The sequence below is a fragment of the Camelus dromedarius genome, chromosome 32, assembly GCF_036321535.1.
Source record: "Camelus dromedarius isolate mCamDro1 chromosome 32, mCamDro1.pat, whole genome shotgun sequence".
NCBI classification, from domain to species: domain Eukaryota; kingdom Metazoa; phylum Chordata; class Mammalia; order Artiodactyla; family Camelidae; genus Camelus; species Camelus dromedarius.
Genome location: NC_087467.1, coordinates 15,877,334 through 15,896,193, shown reverse-complemented (window position 1 = coordinate 15,896,193; position 18,860 = coordinate 15,877,334). Strand labels below are relative to the sequence as shown.

The 18,860-nt window shown below is 43.9% G+C and overlaps 1 protein-coding gene across 1 annotated transcript in view; it reads left to right on the top strand.

Moving 5' to 3' along the window:
• The window catches only part of GREB1L (GREB1 like retinoic acid receptor coactivator), a 213,073-nt gene extending 195,342 nt beyond the window's left edge, over positions 1–17,731 (top strand). The window contains exons 24-34 of the mRNA XM_064481548.1: positions 44–146; positions 2,647–2,802; positions 3,074–3,213; positions 5,258–5,419; positions 5,559–5,766; positions 8,692–8,857; positions 9,771–9,998; positions 10,878–11,019; positions 11,885–12,085; positions 13,757–13,895; positions 14,845–17,731. Of these exons, the coding sequence (XP_064337618.1) occupies positions 44–146; positions 2,647–2,802; positions 3,074–3,213; positions 5,258–5,419; positions 5,559–5,766; positions 8,692–8,857; positions 9,771–9,998; positions 10,878–11,019; positions 11,885–12,085; positions 13,757–13,895; positions 14,845–15,008 (1,809 nt within the window). The 3' untranslated portion in view covers positions 15,009–17,731. The remainder of the gene's footprint in view (positions 1–43; positions 147–2,646; positions 2,803–3,073; positions 3,214–5,257; positions 5,420–5,558; positions 5,767–8,691; positions 8,858–9,770; positions 9,999–10,877; positions 11,020–11,884; positions 12,086–13,756; positions 13,896–14,844) is intronic.
• The last annotated feature ends 1,129 nt before the right edge of the window (positions 17,732–18,860 follow it).

The window sequence follows — 18,860 nt, the reverse complement described above, 5'->3', positions numbered from 1 at the left end:
TTTTCCTTCCCTCTCCTCCCCCGATTAAACGTATCTCCATCAGGTGGGAAAGACTGGCTCCTATTTACAGTTCCTTAGGATCCTCTTCCGCATGCTCATCAGGCTCCTGGAGGTGGACGTGTATGATGAGGCCGAGATCAACACGGGTGAGTTCGCAGCCCGGGCCGCGCAGACAAACCACTGTGGACGCCTGCAGGGTTATTGAGAGGTGAAAGGTTAGGAGCCAGCAGTAGTTGTCAGTAAAAGCTCTCTGAGGCCGGGGTGGGGTCTTCCCCTCTTTGGGCCCCGACCCCTCTGTGTCCTGCAAAACTCTGGGAAGAAAGGCAGCTTACAAAGCCCTGTTAGGTGGGCTCGTTGCTCAGAGGGTGAAACTGTTTGGGTTTAAAATTCGATTGCGGTATTCTACTGCTTAAGGGTCCCCGGCGTGGTTTGTTTCGGATGCCAGGCCTTGGTTGGTTGGTCAGAGTAGACCTTATATTTTGCCTGCAGGCTCCGAGTGAACGTATGGGGTTACTATAACCAAAGGAAAACGTCCATGGGCAGAACAAAACCCTGGCACCATAAACGACCCCTTCGCACTGGCAGTCAGATGCGGGGCTAGTGCCTGACAGACCAGCCCAGCCTCCGCCTCCTGCCCGCCCCGCTTCTCAGCCCTTCCACCCCCGTCACCTGTGAGGTGGTTCTGCCCTGCAGCCCGCCCAGCAAGGCCGGAAGGTGGGCACGGGCAGGACGCAGCCAGCATGAGCTCTGCAGCTAAGGAGAGTGTGGCCTCACACTGTGACTGCACGTCTTAGAACCACCCGACTGTGTGCTGGAGGAGACACGGGAGGGACAGGGCAGTAGAGATAATCTGCAGTTCTTCCCCCGCCCCTCAGAGACGAGTCCAGAAAAGTGAGAGGCCTTAGCATCTTCCATCAGTTTAGCCCTCACCTCACTTGCTTTTCCTACATAATTGGACCTGTTCTGTGACCAGCCCAAGGGACTAGTTTAGTTCAGGCTAGGTAAGATCGGCTCTATTTAATCATTTTACTATGGCTTTTGGCTCTACTTCCATTCCTCACCGGTTCACATCCACAATCCCAGACACAGATGCACAGTCCTATCTTCCCATCCACATCTCCTCGTTCGTGCCCCCAGCTGAACTGTACCACACCCCCAGGCCCCCACAGAGGGGACTCAGAGCTCCAGGAGGGCCTGAAACACCTGCATGCTGGACCACAGGGCAAAGGCAGAGCCAAGCAGACGAGGGAGGGGCCGTATCCCACTGGCTTTTCCCCCAGGCTCCCTGGCCCCACAATAGATTCCACTACAGGGCCTTGAGCTGTGGGGTCAAACCTGGCCTTTGTAGTGAGAGGCACTGTTTGGCTTTGTTCCTTCGCCCTCATTTTGGTGCGGGTGAATGCAGTGGTGCTCTGGAAAGGCACAAGGATGCCCTTTTTTTTACCCCACACGTTTTGCTTTTTCTGTTGTCGTTTTATGAGGGGAAGGTATATTTGGAGGGGGTACTGGGGATTGAACCCAGGACCTTGTGCATGCTAAGCATGCATCTCTACCACTGAGCTGTACCCTCCTCACAAGGACACCTTTTTTAAAAACTAGAATAAGCTTTAACTTTTAAATAAAATGCACTTTAGCTCAGGGATATAAAAACAAACAGTATTGTGTTATAAAACCAAACAATATTGTGTTTAAAAGGTAATAGCTGTGCTTCTAGTCTTCAGGCCTTTTTTTAACTTAAAAATTTTTTTATTGAAGTGTAGTTGATTTACAATGTTAGTTTCAGGTGTACACCAAAGCGATTCTGTTATACATACATATATATACATTTTTCAGATTCTTGTCCATTATAACTTAATCACAAGAAGAAATTGAAATTTGTTGGAGTTTTTTTCTTCCTTTTTCCCTTTGAAAGTTGTCTTTAGCTTGATCTTATAGTGTCTATTTTTGATAACAATTATCATCTCCCGGACCCCCTATATGCCTGCCAGTGTCTTGGCACTTCCAGTACGCCATCTGGAATCCTTACTACAATCAGGGGACCCTGAGGGGTGAAGGCGCCTGCAGGTGTGAAGTCATAAGGGGAGGGGCCCGGACTAAAACCCAGGGCCCCTGGCTCTCAACCTGAACTGCATGTGGGAACCACTTAAGGAGCTTGAAACACCACAACAGGTGCCTGGGTAATGAAGGAGGTTCTGGGCAATGTGGCCTGAGCACAGGGATTTTTTACCAGCTCCAGGTGACTCTAATATGCAGCAGACACTGCAAATCTTGCTCAACGCATCCGTGAAATCTCTTCAGCTGTCAATGTCTTGAAACCCCCCACAACTAAAACTCTAAAATAGAATTCAGATCATCCAAAATTAAACAAGATTTTAAGGCAATTTGAGGGGCTGGGGTGGGAGACTAGTTGATCTCATAGGGGTTTGTGGACTGAGTGTGTGGAGGCTACTGATGGGGACCAGTGAGGGCAGGCACCCCTTCCAGCAGGGGTCTGAAGGGACAGTTCTGGTTCCCTCTGCCCTGGACACAGAAGGTCATTTTTCAGAAATGCTTTATGTCTCATACAGCCTTTTGTCACTGACCCTTGGGAGGGAGGGAAGCCGGGCGGTCTGCCTGCTCTGTGCACGATCTCTCTGCTTGTCCCAGATCACAGCCAAAGCAGTGAAGTCAGCCAGTCAGAGGGAGAGCCCTGGCCTGACATCGAGAGCTTCAGTAAAATGCCCTTTGACGTCAGTGTGCATGACCCCAAGTACAGCCTGATGAGCCTGGTATACACTGAGAAGCTGGCAGGGGTCAAACAAGGTCAGTGCAAGCGGAGCCTGAAGGTCAAGGGGAACCTCAGTCGGGGCAGGAGGCCTGGGGCGCTTTAATCTTTGAGGGCAACTGCAGTCACTCTCCTCTGCTTTTCTCTCGTTTTACACGCGCACATGCCACCCTCCCGCTTTCATGCCTGCCTCTCAGGGCCTAAGTTACAGAATCCCAGGAAAAGCCCTTGGGGAGCAGGGGACTTTCTTCCCAGGCGTAGGGGCTTCAAGCACATCATGAGAAGGTTTTTTCGCTCCTTTATACACAGAAGCAATAAAGGAATCCAGAGTTGAAGAGCCCCAGAAACGCGAGACTGTGTCCATGATGCTGACCAAGTATGCGGCCTACAACACCTTCCACCACTGCGAGCAGTGCCACCAGTACATGGACTTCACCTCTGCCTCCCAGGTGCAGCCCCTTTGCCCTTGTCCGTCATTCCACGTGGATTTTGTATGTGAGGGATATAAAGTAAGGGTCCCGGTTTCCAGGCCTAGACAAGGATGGCCTACTTATGAGATGGAGCCACTAATTTGTGAGCAAAATGAATTCAAATGACTAGGCTTATTAGGATTATGGGCAGGGTGGGGAGGGGAGGAGAGAAGAGAAAGAAACTGGGTTTGTCTTAACTCATTTCATCAAAATGGTTACACGTGTCATGTTTAGGTTAGAAAGGAGCTGAGGTGTTTATCTGTGACCCTGAAAAGCTGGGTAGTGTGGTGTGTTTGGTGAAAGGGTCTCTCTCCCGCTTTGGGCTGTTGATGAAAATGGTGCCATTATTTCCAGAGCTGTAGGGTGCACCCTTTGCGCTGTGAACAAGTCTGTTGATTTGCACAGACCTAGTCTCATTCTTGCTCCAGCATGGGATGGTTTTGACCACTGGGCATACAGAGGAGTCAATGTTTGCTCTTTTACTTGGAGAGAACTGAGAGGTAGGAACACAGAAGGGGAGCAGACACCCCACAGCATTTAGCTTCTTTTTGGCCAGAGCATCTTTAAGCACAAAAGATGGGAAAGGCAGCCAATGATGGGAGAATCCAGTGCCTATTTGGGGCATAAGTTCTGCGTTGGATTCCCCCACTTTATCTTGATTTTTATCGCTTGGCTCTGAACCCTAGAACAGCTCTTCCTTCCTAGAGGATGTGCTGAGTGGACTTCCCCCAAACTTGCCTCTGCTCTCGAGGTCCAGTCTTCACCCTTTCCCCACAGGGTACAAGGAGGGAGACACTGAAAAACTGGGCTGGGCCCTCTCTCCTGCCTTTTGAGAAGGCCTGTGCTCCGTCTATGGAGGGCGTATCTACTTCTACTTTAAACACTCACCCCCACGCCTCATGGCCTCTCTGGGCTTCTGAGACGGCCACCACTCTGTGGAGTATGTATCTCTTTGAATAAATCTACTTTTACTCAAAACCAAACAAAAACACTGCGCTGACCGTTCTGCTGTTCCTGATACAAGTTACCTTTCCTTGTCCCGTTTGTTTTCTTGTGTTACTGAGAACTTTTGCTGGGCTAGTTTGAAATCAGCTCACAAGGCTTTATGGAATTTAGAGGATTCAAGTCCCCTGATCTATAAATTATGTTTTTAGAAAATTTCTTTATTAAAAACCCTCTATTTATATAATTTCTGTATGATTACTCACTAACTAGTATATTCCCACACCGGTGAAGCAGAACGAACGAGAATTTAAGGGAAGAATTACAATATGATTTTTCTATGAAATGTAATATTTAGATTGAAACTCTTGGGAAACTTACCTGGATTCTAGTTGGTGCTGAAAAGTGATGCTATCTTTTCATTAAGCCAAATATTGCCTGCATTGTAAAGACTTTTATGTTATTTTTCACTGAGCTGGATTATTGAGAGAGCATGTGAACTTTACAGCAATTTTTAAAAGATAGGTTAGATTTATAATCGGCTTGGATAAGTTGAATGGTCTCTTTCGGAAGTGAGTTCTAGGCTAAAGCTTGGGTTCAAAAATCTTTAGTTTCCACTGTAGCTCAAGAGGCGTTTTAATGATGTCAGTCTTAATATTTTACTTAAAAAATATTTATTTGACCTGAGCCACACAGAACAGAAATGTTTTCCCCCATCACTGGGCACCCTGGGGAATGCTTACGTAGCAGGACGTCCTATAGGTATATTGGATGGGCCTCTGTAAGTCTGAGCAGCAGCAGTTCTAAGAACACGAGAAATGCAGACAGTGTTGAGCAACAGATACTTCGCCAGCTGAGAGGCTGCGTAGGGGCAGGATGCCTGGCTCTCAGGTCCGCGGCAGCCACTGAAAGATGAAGTGTTTGCCTTTCTTACCTTTCTGGCATTGCTCGCACAGCCAGGCCGGGTGGCAGGTAGAAGCTGAGGTTAGTTTGCCTCTCTGAATGACAACCTTCACAAGTGGCCGGGAAGTTTGCGAACCATGGAGCTTACATTCCCTCCCTTTCTTTTTTGCAAATGTAGATGTCTGACTCTACCCTTCATGCCTTCACGTTCTCTTCCTCCGTGCTGGGAGAGGAGGTGCAGCTCTATTTCATCATTCCCAAATCCAAAGAGAGTCATTTTGTCTTCAGCAAGCAGGGCAAACACCTGGAGAGCATGCGGCTGCCCCTGGTTTCGGACAAGGTGGGTGATAGTGTCTGGACACGAGGACCGACAGGCCTCAGGTACGAGATCAGGTTTTCTAAGCTTCTTTGTATCTCAGGGTTCTAATATCTCTTTTTGGTTTCTGGTCCTTTTTTCTTTCTTTCTTTTTCCCTTTCAGCAGAATTTGAATGCAGTCAAGAGCCCTATTTTCACTCCTTCCAGTGGTCGCCATGAGCACGGACTCCTAAACCTTTTTCACGCCATGGAGGGCATCAGCCACCTGCACCTCCTGGTAGTCAAAGAGTATGAGATGCCGCTGTACCGCAAGTACTGGCCCAACCACATCATGCTGGTGCTGCCCGGCATGTTCAATAACGCAGGCGTGGGTAAGGGGGCCCCCGGGGCGGGGGGAGGGCTGTGAACAGAAACAGCTCCATTCCCCAAGCATGGACTTTCAAAGGTTCCCCTGCCTCTGGAAAAGGTCTTGCCCTACAGACCAAAGGATTTCTGACTCCTCTTTAAATCTGAGTTTTTGTTTCTCTTTATGTGCAGTTTTGCAGAATTTTTAACTTCTGAGGACTAGTAACCAAAGCAGTCACTGAGACACTGAGCACCCTGGGAAGGGCTGGGCACACCTGTCAGTACAGGCTGCAAGTGCTCCTTGCTGCAGGCCAGCGGCAGGAACAGCACAGTGAGGATGGTCTGAGGGGAGTTAGTGGTTCCCTCTGGGCTGGAGGGATCTCTGAGTCATCGCCAATCTTGAAGGCACATGGCAAGTTCTTGAGGGTTCTGTACAACTGGGGACCTGAGGCAGTCATCTTAAAAGTATCCAGAAGTCTTTCCTGCTTTTCCCCATGGAGCAACAGGCTGATTTCTCAGGGGGCACCTGGTTGTTGAGTGTACGCAGAGCGGTGGGAGGAACGGACAGCCTAGAGCTCCTTCACTTACCTCCTGCAGGCTCCAGTGTTCTAGAGCTTTCCTGTCTGGTCACTCCCTGCATCTAAATCACTTCTCATTGGCTCCTGTGGGTATCTTACTGTGATTTGATTTGCATTTCCCTAATGATTAGTGATGTTGATCTTTTTCATTTGCTTGTTGGCCATTTGTATATCTTTGGAGAATCCACTTTTTAAACAGGTTTTTGTTGTTGTTGTTGACGTAGTTCTTTATATATTCTGGGTATTAATCCCTTATCAGATATGATCTTTAAGTATCTTCTCCCATTCCGTAGGTTGCCTTTTCATTGTTGAGTCCTTTGCACAGAAGTTTTAAAATTTTATGTAGTCCAGTTTATTTTTTCTCTTGTTGCCTTTGCTTCTGGTGTCATAGCAAAGGAATCATTGCCAAAACCAACACGATCAAACTTTCCCTGTCTTCTTTTTGGAGTTTTATGGTTTTAGCTCTTTGATCCATTTTGATTTTTTTATATAGTATAAGGGTCCAACTTCATTCTTTTGCATGTGGCTATCCGGTTTGCCCAACACCACTTGTTAAAGAGACAATCCTTTAATCCATTGAATGGTCTTGGCACCTTGGTCAAAAATAATTTGACCATATATGCAAGGATGTTATTTCTGGGCTCTGTATTCTTATTCCATTGGTTTATATGTCTGTCTTGATACCACTACCTCACTGTTTTGATTATTCTAGTTTTGTAGTCAGCCAAGTGTGAGAATCCTAACTTTGTGGTTCTTTTTCAAGATTGTTTTGGGTATTCAGAGTCCTTTGAGATTCCATGTGCATTTAAAGGTGGACTTTTCTATATCCGGAAAAAAAAAACCACCCTGGTATTTTGATAGGGATAACATTAAACATGTAGATTGCTTTATGTGGTACTGTCATCTTGACAATATTACATCTTCCAATCCATGAACATAGGGTGTCTTTACATTTATTTGTCTGTAATTTCAGCAATGTTTTGTACTTTTTAGTGTGTCTTTTGCCTCCTTGGTTACACATTTATTCCCAAGTATTGTATTCTTTTTGATGCTGTTGTAAATGTAACTGTTTTCTTAACTTCCCTTTCAGATTGATAGTTACGATACAGAAACATAATTTGTGTTGTTTTTGTATCTGCAACTTCACTGAATTATTCTAACTCTGTGTATGTGTAATCTTCAGTGTTTTCTACATATAAGATCATGTTTGGAAACAGATAATTTTATTTCTTTCCAACATGGGTAACTTTTATTTCACTTTCTTATCTAATTGCTCTAAGATTTCTAGTACTACGTTAAATAGAAGTGGTAAAGATAGGCATCCTTGTCTTATTCTTGATCTTAGAAGAAATCTTTCAACCTTTCCCTGTGGAGTATGTCAGCTGTGGGCTTTTTCATATATGGCCCTTATTATGTTGAGAATGCAAACTATTAGACACATTACTCTTGAAAGTAGATTCTTCTAAATCCTAGTATTACCCTTGAACTATTCAGACTGTTTTCCTGGTTCCCCCATAGACCAAAGTTTTTTTAGCCTCTTCATTATCGTCTACAGTTCTTTCATCTTAGGATGGCCCACTCATAAAACCTGGCTAATTCCTGACCATCACCTTAATAATTGCTGACACTGAGTACTTACGTGCTGGCACTATCCCGAGCGCCTGTGAAGCAGACATTAGCATCGCCGCCTTACAGGTGGGGAAGCCCAGGCACAGGGGACTTGTTCACTGTCACACAGCCAGGAAGTAGTGGAATCAGGATTCAAACCTAAGCAGCTTGGCTCCAGGCTTTTCTCTTACTCACTATACAGTGTGCCTCTGACAAAAAGGCAGACCTAGGGAAAGGATACCAGTTCCCAGAATCTTCTTCAGAGACACTGCTGCCAATTTCCTAAAGGTATCTAAAGCAAGGGACACATTAGTTTAAGCACCACATCCACCACCGTGGTGGCTACCCCCTAGTGCAGGACGTTAGAGTGGCTGCTCCTGAGACTGACAGGGCCCCTTATGACTTTAAGGAACCAGTAATAAGGGCTTCCTCTATGTGGAACCTTTTTTTCCCATCAGGGAAACTAGATTCTCCCAGTACTCCTTAAAGTGTGGTTCACGAATGACCTGCGTCAAAGACCTCTCTGGTTCCTGGCCCCTTGTCAGTCGTGGTGGGCTCCGGGAATCTGCATTTTAAGTGGACTTCCTGGGTGATTCTTACCTATACTGGTGTGAGAACCATTGCTCTCAACATGTGGTTGACCCCACTTGCACGGTCGCCACGTGAACAGGTGTGCTTATGGAGAGAACGCCCGCTGCCTGCGGAGCTCCAGCCAAGCCTGGGCAAAGAGCTCTTCGCACCAGCCGTCGTTATGTTGCCTTCCAGGTGCTGCCAGGTTTCTCATTAAGGAGCTGTCATATCATAACCTGGAACTGGAGAGGAACCGCCTGGAGGAGCTGGGAGTTAAACGCCAGTGTGTCTGGCCTTTCATCGTTGTGATGGACGACTCGTGTGTCCTGTGGCACATTCACAGCGTTCAGGAGCAGACCAGGTACTGGCACTTCCCAAGCAGTTCTAGGGGAGTGTGACACAGTGCTACCGAGAAGACACTTCCCTTGGCTGTCGTCACACATGGAAGTAAGTTAGAGCCACAGCTTTCCAGGGCAGAACGATCATCCACGAGACCACTCCCACTAGCACGTTCTGTGGTGACTAAGTAATTTTTTAATTTAGGCATTCGGTATGCCACTGAATTCCCGGGCCATTTCTGCATCATGGCTTTGGTTTGCTGTAAAAGTCTGTTGAAAGATACTATGGTTTATTTAGAAACCTTCTGAATCAGGACATCTGCTTTTTAGCCCCAGCTCTGCTTCATAACTGTTCCATCACCTATAAAATTATGGTTGGGCCAGAATCAGAGGTTCTCCTCCTGGGACAGTGGTGAGGGGATCCATGAGGACCATGAAATGCTACACCTGGAAAAGTCCTATGCGGCAAATGGCCCCAGATGTTCCCAGCCCCAGTGAAAACAGTGACAGATGGGCTCTCGGCCTTTCCAGCTCCAGCGCTGTGATTTTGTGCCTCATTTCCCCTGTAGATATAAAGCCAGTGATGTTTTCAAATACTCCTTTATTATACCGTGATGACCAGAACTTGGAAGGACACTTGCGTGCTCCCTCTCTTTGGTAACTCCCTGTTCATTATTCACTTAGAAGTGGGCTGGATTTCTTTCCCTACCTTAAAGTGATCAGTCCCCCTCCTGGAAGGCAGCTTCCTTCAGTTAGCAGTGACAGGCAGTGTGAAAACCAGGCTCGACGTCCTTCTCCATTCCAGGCTATTATAAAGTAAATCAGCTAACTGCATCCTTGACAGGCATGGACACTGTAGTGTTAGCCCTTCAGAACTGACCCTCTCTGCAGTAGTAGTGATAGATATCTTACATAAACTAACTCTACGTTTCATAGCCAACCCATGGAAACAGGAGTTTCCAGTAAGAATGTGTCCTTGAGGAGTGTCTTGCAGCATATTGAAGCCACACCAAAAATCGTCCACTACGCAATCTTGGGCATACAGAAGTGGAGCAGCAGGCTGACCTCTCAGAGCCTGAAGGCCCCGTTCTCCAGGTGCCACGTGCATGACTTCATTCTCCTCAACATAGACCTGACTCAGAACGTGCAGTATGACTTCAACAGGTAAGTCAGGCCTCCCGGATGCAAGGAATCCTGGCATGTACTGATCGTTTCTGCTTGGCTCTAGCCTCTGTAATGCTTTTGTTCCTATCTGTGTCTTGGAGAAACTGAGACCATGTGGACAGAGACAGTGGGGAGGAGGGTCACACGCCCCAAAGTGGCCCCTTCATCAATCTGCAGAATGACCCAGACCCTTAATAATAGCTGCTGCCACGTGAAATGCTTAGAAAATATATTCCGGCCATTCAGCAAGGACTAAACCAGGGCCGGCACTGTTGCATCACATCAGTGTGTGGACCCATAGACCATTCAAGATGAACCTTTCATTCACCCTCAGATCTCAGAAGGTAATCACTTTCCCCAGGTGTTAGCAAGACCCTGAGACCTAGATCCCCTGGCCTGGCCTCCTAAGTTATGTCCACACCCTGGGAAGTCTGAAATGGCCAAGGAAGACTGTCAGAGACCACAGAGTCCCCCTTATGTCAACCCCCAACCTGTAGCTATTACAATATTCTGTAGCTGTTTCACCTCTGTGGTTTAAATTTTGGCAGATGCTTCATCCTGTTTGCAGCCAGGATTTTAAAACTGGGAGCAGCTCTGCACTCCTGTCCCAAGAGTATACAGAACGTGCAGCCCTGTTTCAGTTCAGGAACGCCTGGGGCGCTGTGGAAAGTGGGACCAGTCATCTTACTTTCTCCCTCCTTGTTGGCTGCAATACCCAAGAGGCTCACAGGCCAGTGCTGAGAGCGCCAGCTCCATGAGGGGGAAAGGTTGATTCTGTCTAAGGCTGTCTCCTAACATCTGCCACGTTTCTCTGTGTAATTATCAGCATTGAGGTGTGACAGGTAGTTAAGGAAACCTATCGTTGTGATTACAATTTAGGTATTTCTGTGAAGATGTTGACTTTAATCTGAGAACAAACAGTAGTGGCCTGCTCATCTGCCGCTTTAATAACTTCAGCCTCATGAAGAAACATGTTCAGGTTGGAGGGCAAAGGGACTTTATCATTAAACCAAAGATCATGGTAAGTTCGCAAGCTTGAGTCTACTGTTCAGTATTTGACAGTGATCTCTCATTAGTATCTTTGTTATTAGGAACTGGCATTAAGCACCTGCCTCTTGACTAGAAAGCGAAGCTAACGCAAGGGAGTCAGCTCTTAATGTCAAATTTGCAGTCTCATTTCCCTGAGGACTCATCTAGAGCCAAACACAAGCTATGAAAATTCAACAGAATTACCTTTTGTTAGATTTAAGGCTTAACTGAAGCTTTCATGGCGTTTCAAACTTTACTATATTCTTAAACTGGCGAAGTTAACACTTTTACATTCTTCATTTAACACATGAGCGAAATGTAACCAAGATGCTTGTGTGGTCCTTTGCCAGGTTTTTGGGTTTTGTTTTTTAGGTAATGCAGTTCCAAACCTGTTAAGGGTTAATTCCACAGGCACACCCATTTCTGTTTTAGAGATTTACTGATACCTGATCATTTACAACACGTGGACTCCCCAGTGGAGCTTAGAAAACTTCTCTGCTATTTTTTTGGTGGTGATGGGATGGGATTTAACCCATCCAGATCCAGCAACAATATAAAAGGCTTTCTGTTTGGCCTCTACAATGTATCTGCTAAATGCGCTGACTTGCAAAGAAGCCTACTTTTCTGCATTTTTTCCTGCCCTTGCCGTGTATAAATTATGTTAGATCCAACTGAACTATTTCCGGGGGGGGGGGGGGATTCAGAACCCAAGACAGGCGGACTTCCACTTGAGCCTGACCTCTGTCTCTGTGCTCCTGCTGTTATCTGCAGGCTGTTAGGATGCAATGCCGTGTTTCCTTGCCGGTTTCACATAGTGACAGACACAGTTCCCATGATCCTCTTGGCTCTGATTTCAGGTGTCAGAGAGCTTAGCACCCATCTTGCCCCTGCAGTATGTCTGTGCTCCCGACAGTGAACACACACTGCTGGCAGCCCCTGCACAATTTCTCCTGGAGAAGTTCCTTCAGCACGCCTCGTACAAACTCTTCCCCAAAGCTATCCATAACTTCAAGAGTCCCGTGTTGGCCATTGACTGCTACCTGAACATTGGACCAGAGGTAAAGGGGAAGGGGCGGGGCTGTGCTTTCCCTGCTTCCATCCAGTTCTTCCTCATTTTAGATCCCATTTGAAAGCTTAACAGACAAGGAGCTGGTGACATACTCACTTAGGCAAAGCTCACACACCTATCCCCCTCCCCACAGTGAGCCAGCGAACACTCCAAGCTTAGCTCCATGAAGAAGCCTACCTCAGTGACCCGAGGCAGAAGCAGTTACTTGCTCCTCCCTGTCGTAACATGTTATCAGATGACACTACGGTCACGTGATCTGAGCGTCACAGGCACACGAGGGGAAGTCAGTGATTGTGGAACAACTGAGGGTATCACAGGAAACCTTTTTATAGCCCCTATTTTTATACTTTCCACTCCTGGGCTTCTTGCTTTTCCATTATTTCCTTATTTTTCATTTTTTCTCTCTCACTCTGTCTCAAATTCTCCATCAGTTTTTTTTTGTTGTTCTTAATTTGCCACTTGTACCTTTAGGCTTCTGACCACTGATGGCCTTCAAGAGCTTCAACCACTAAGCTTCCCCTTAGGATTATTTATTTTTTTAAAATATATTTTTATTCAAGTTTACCATGTTGTGTCAGTTTGTAGTGTACAGCACAGTGCTTCAGTCATATAGGAACATACATATATTCGTTTTTATGTTCTTTTTAACCATAAGTTACTACAAGATATTGAATATAGTTTCCTGTGCTATACAGTATGAACTTTTGTTTTTAAATTTTTATTCTAAAATTTTAAGTGTAAGCATTTTACATCCTTCTTATGGTGCATGGTGGGTTGGACCGTGAATTGTAGAATTTGAGGTAGAAGGGATCTTGAAAAAAAAAATCAGATGTAATACTTTTTAGGGTATCTGTTTTATGCCATCTCTATAAGTTATGTGTCTGACCCAGGTCTCCTGAAAGAATCCAGGGCTTTAGGTGTTGGACAGCACAATCTCAATACCACTAATGACAGCATCTGCAGCCACTAAATACTTGCTAAGTGGTTTACATTCTTTAATTCACGAAACAGTCCTATGGACAGGTGTCACTATTCTCTCTATAGACAAGAAAACTGCTCAGTGTCACAGCTACTCAGAGGAACCAGTATTTGAACACAAGCAGGCTGGCCCACACATTAAGCCACTCTACCGTCCTCAGGGGCTCCTAGCTTACACTTCTCTGTAATTTTTGTGAAGCTACCTTCTGTACATAGAAGCCACAGAGAGAGCTAAAAATTTAAATCCATTCACTGTTTAAAGCTTCTACCCAATTGAAAATTTATATCTTAAGTGAAACACTGATTTAGAATTTTTATTCTCATCAATAAGGGAATCTAACCATTTAAACTTTCCTAAGTGTGCCTTTTTGTGGAAGGCAGCTTTTTATTATTTTATGAACTCTTAGGAGAGAAATCAATAGAAACAAAACAAGCCCCTCTACTAACTATCCTGTTATGAGAAATAACCTATTTAAAGTGTCTCTTGTTTAAGACGACATACTAAATATAGGGCGTACAAAGCTTAAATAACCAGCCCACTGAAGTTTCAATAAAAATGTGTCTCCTTTACCTGACCCTGAAATGGACAGCTAAAAAGGAAGGCGCTGACTCATTCCGCTAAAGATGCAGACGTTTCACTTGGTTTTGAGATGCTGGTGCTATTTCTGCTTGATGCTTGCAGGTGGCCATATGCTATGTCAGCTCCAGACCCCACTCCAGCAATGTCAACTGTGAAGGGGTGTGTTTCAGTGGACTCCTCCTGTACCTCTGTGACTCTTTTGTAGGTGCTGATCTTCTTAAGAAATTTAAGTTTTTAAAAGGTAAATCAAATTTAGTATCTTGTTTGTGAATGCTGTTAGTTCCCACTAGACAAAATACAGAAGTGAATGATATAAAAAAGCACTTTAACAATCATTTTGCCAGTAAATTAAATACCTTGCTTTTAAACTAGGGCCACTGATTTTTTTAAATGGGGGAGATGGGAATCAAATCATTGTTATACTAAGACTAAATGCAGATAAACAGCCAGCTTTGTGACCATATTAAATGTTTTTACCACTATTACGTTTAGGAAGGAATGACGCAATTGCAGGTAATGCTTCTCATATAATCTAATTTTAATTAAAAAATCAGGTTAATGATTTATGATCCTAGTATGATTCTGGTACAGAAGGTAAAGTCGCTTCAACAAGTATACACCATACAAACAGTTACTAGCTTTGCCTAAGAACAATCTGCAGATTAAGCATCACAAATAATCTTGACAAGATGACCTCTAAGGTCGGTGAAAAAAGAAAGGTTCAGCATATTGTGTAGAGCGTGCTACCACTCTTGTGAGGACAGGCCAAACCGTGTTTATTGATATGTGTCTAAAATGTATCTGGAGCAGTCTCGGGCGGGTGTTGGAGGGAAGGGTGCATCCCAGGGGACCATTTAGGTTGTCCCAGGGTGGGGTGCTGCTGGCACAGAGTGGGTAGAAGCCAAGGACGCTGTGGAGGGACATGGGAAATGTTACCACCTGGGTTTTAACACGAGCACAGGGGAGGGGTGATGCGGTTGGAAGGCTTTTTACTTTACGCTCTTCTAAACTTCTGAATTTGTTAAATACTGCTTATTCAAAATACACTATAAAGTGAACAGTTCAGATAGGTTACTCACCTGGACGTTGATCTCACATGTGTTAGGGGATATAATCAGAGGGAGAGGTGGTAGGGTTCTTTATCATTTCAGTCCCTGAGCCTGAGACACATTTCTGCTTTCTTCCTGAAGGTGCTACCCTGTGTGTCATTTGCCAAGACAGAAGTTCCTTACGCCAAACGATTGTCCGCTTAGAGCTAGAAGATGAGTGGCAGTTTCGCCTCCGGGACGAGTTCCAAACTGCTAACAGCAGTGATGACAAGCCCCTCTACTTTCTCACTGGACGTCACGTATGAGCTTTTGAAGAGACCAAAACTGGCAAAGGGATGCCTAGGTGGGGTAGGGCAGAAACAATTATTTGGGATTTTTTTTCCTTTAAAGTACAATCACTGTGGAACAAAGTGCAACATATTTGTCTGTTCTCCAAAGAACCACCCCACCCCAAACCTGATCCGGGCCTTTGGGGGCATCACTCTCCTTCAATTTCAATTTCAGGACCTTAAATTCAGGTTAAAGTTCACCCTAGGTAGTCATGCAATTACTTAAGACGTGGTCTGCCCGCGCGAGCCTGAGGAGCAAATACTTTGGAGAAGCAACATGGAGACTGCATCGTTTTTTCTACTGTGCTGTGTCGGGGGAAAACTGACTCTCAGCATTAGCTAGCCTGAATGTGTTACATGAGACTCACACCGCTGGTGTGGAATTAACTGAAGATTAATGTCTGAGGCCTGAACCCTCAGTTTCTCTTCAGATCTGTACTTTGGTACAGTATTACTCAGGGGTCTGAAATGATAGAATGTAGAAGATATCTGTATTTAAAAAAAAGAAGTAGCTTTGTCTTTCTCTGTGCAGTGTTAGTTTAAGATTTATAATCTTATATGTATTGAAACTTTTGGCAAAATTTCCACAGGAGTTAAAAGTTTACTATTTAAACTGAACAAACAAATTAGTAAATGCAGGGCAGGCATTGTGTGTATTTATGCAGCTTCTCCTGGTTTAAGTTCTTTCGCTTTCTTCATTCTTTAAAAATGTTTCCAGTCTCTTAAGCACATCATGCCTGTGAGAATAAGAAGCGATTAATCTTGAACAAGGAGAATCTGACTCAGTAGCTGAGCCAGTTAGGAAGGTGTTAGCATTCACCCCTAGCAAAGCGAAAGTCTGGCAGGCTAAGGTTCCACGTGGAGTGGACCTAGTTCATTTCCCTTCAGAGATACACGGAATGAACATTAGCTGCCTTACACTGACACCACCCCAGAAAGTGCTGGAATGGGAAACAACCATAAAGAGGCTGTTTTACTTAATCTTTCTGGTGATTTTGTGTGTGTGAGGAGTAAGGAAGATTCCATTAAGTCTCTGACTCATTAAAATTACCAGGGGGTCTTAAGTTTTTACAGATTTCTTACTACAAATTTTAATCGAAAAAAGATTTTTAGAAAATATTCTGGAACTACTAAGTCTATTAGAAGTTTACTCTTAAATTACTGCAGTTCTCAGCACTAAATCTCTGGGCATTTTTCTCATTAGCCCATGTGTAACACTCTATCCCCACTTAAAATGGCTGTTTTTACTTGAATCAATGTCTTATTGGTGGCCTGAAACTGAGGGACCTACTAAGCCTGCATTTACCGAAAACAAATAGTGTTAACTGACCAGCTTTATTAGTTTGTGACAACAAGGAGTTTACAGCTAGTGAAAAAAAGCAATGTACTAATTGGAAAATGATTTCAGATCTTTTGGTTTTCATATAGCTTATGATGTTTTAAATATATCTTGAAATGAACAATTCCTTTAAACTCCATTTTTAACTCACCTTCAAAGAGGACCTACCTTACATGTGCTTTAAAAATATTCCTTGATTTTAGTACAGCAGAATTTTTGGCAAAGAGGTATGTGCGTTCTGAAGCAGATTGATTCAGATACGAATGTAATTCAATTGTTCCTGTTTTGTTGAAAGGGCCTGATGCAGATGATACCAAGAAACCCATGGTTTGTGCAATACTCCAATAATATTTACTACATAGGGCAAATAAAATACTTGAAATAATCCTAAAACAGTTGTACCTGGGACAGATGGGCTTCTCAGGGTTTCTTCTGGCTTTATGGCTTCACAGTCTAAGAAAAAAAATTAAGTAGTTAGTTTAGCTGCAGGGACTCCAAATGATTATGATCTCTTAAATACTGTGGAAAAGAAATGCCAGAATAAAGCCAAAAGACCGTCACCCCAATGATGGAGAATTCAAATTGATCTGCCTATTCTTTCAATGCCTATCTTCCTAAAGTTTTGGGTCTTTTAAAATCACCTTATCAGTATAATTTTTTTTAGAGAATGTCAGGTCCTTCTCCTTTAAGGATAAAATTGCACAAGCATAGGACACAATGATTTGTTAACACATACCTTGGTGTGTTCTGCTTCGAGCCTTGCCATTCCTTAGAATATTGTGGTATGAGTGTATTCCCTCAGCCCGCATAATAATGACCTACAGACCTGTTGAACCTTGCCATATATGACAGTTCACACAGGTTAATACTGAATGTAAACTAAAATTACAATGAGCATTGCTGTATTCAATTATTTTGGCTGTAATTTAAGCAATTGCTTTTTTGTGATCTTTTAGAAAAGGAGGCACCTGTGTGACTCTATTACTGTAAAATTTTCTTAACCAAAATTTGGTGAATTTCACTAGTCAGTCTACCTCACATTTTGTTTGATTCTAAATTGTCTTAAGTTGTGTCTACAGTATGTTCTTGTCCTTTCATTTAATTTGGTGAATGTATTAAAATTCTCTCCCACTCCCCCCAAAAAAGAAAATTTGTTTTCTTTAATTTTCTGGTATTATCAAAAATGGAATGAACTCCCTCCCTGACTCTGGCAAATTCCAATAAAGGCTGGAAGTCCACATATCATGGATAGGATGATGCTAAGATTCTACTACTCTGGCATAACAGTCCAAGAAAATGCTAAATAACTATTTGACTTAAAATCTATAGCTTATACAAAGAAGATATACACGTATAAAGAATCTACACATCATGCCCAGTTGCAGAGTGCTACATAACCGCGGAGAACAGATCTAAAAATTATTAAAGAGGTGTTAGAAATATTCATGGTACATCCCCAATCTTTTTTATACATGGCAGCTATATTCCTGGTGTCCCAAGAAGCAGAACTCTGGGTTGGTGGAACCGAGTAGTGTAACATAAGGTGTTACTCTCTGATTTATTTCTGAACTCTAATTTTAACAACTTTTAAGAAGAAATAACTTTGGTGTTCCAGGAAAAAGATGATGTTCAATTCTATTATACTGAAATAAGACTGCTAAAATAATGGACTTTGATACAGAACCAAAAAAACATTCTTGAGAGCCAAAGATCCCTGTTACCTTAGGAGGGGCAAAAAATATTCGTATGATGACAGATTCAGAAGCAAGTAGAAACTGCAGTGTTCCACAGCATACTCAAAGCAGCTGCCGTAGAGAGACTAAGAACTGTGAAACCCTGACTGCTGTCCCTTCACATTCAACTACACAGAGCTAAACAACATCCAGGGTACAGACCATCCTCAGGCTTGTCTTTAGTCATGGAAATTGGCCCTTACGCCTCCTCTGGGTCTAAGAGAATATTGCTAAAACACTGAAACTGACTTTCTTGGAAAAAAAAAACATCACTAAAGGTAACCTCAGGAAGGACCTCTGAGGCCAAGGAAAAGCCATTCACACTATAAATTCCTTACGCTCTTAATGGTCAAGTACAGAGCTAAGGAAAGCATCTATGGTTGATCCGTCAACAACAGAGATTTGAACTGCACGTGTCCTCTTATAAGCAGAGTGTTTTCAATAAACTACTACAGCACTATACCACCCACAGTTGGTTGACACTGCAGATGTGAAACTGCTGCTATGAAGAGCCAACCATGAAGTTATACCTGATTTTTGACTATGTGGGGGTTGGTACCCCTAACTCCCATGTTGTTCAAGGGTCAACTGTACTTCAGGGACTATCACAGCAGATGGAATAAGTTATAAGAAAGAAAAGGCAACAGTAAGTTTTCTAACCACTACTTTGTTCTAAGACAGAATCTTCCCTTTATCCACCAGAAGTCCCAAGAGCCAAGAGACTAGGTAAGAAGTGTATGTATGTTTGCAGTCACT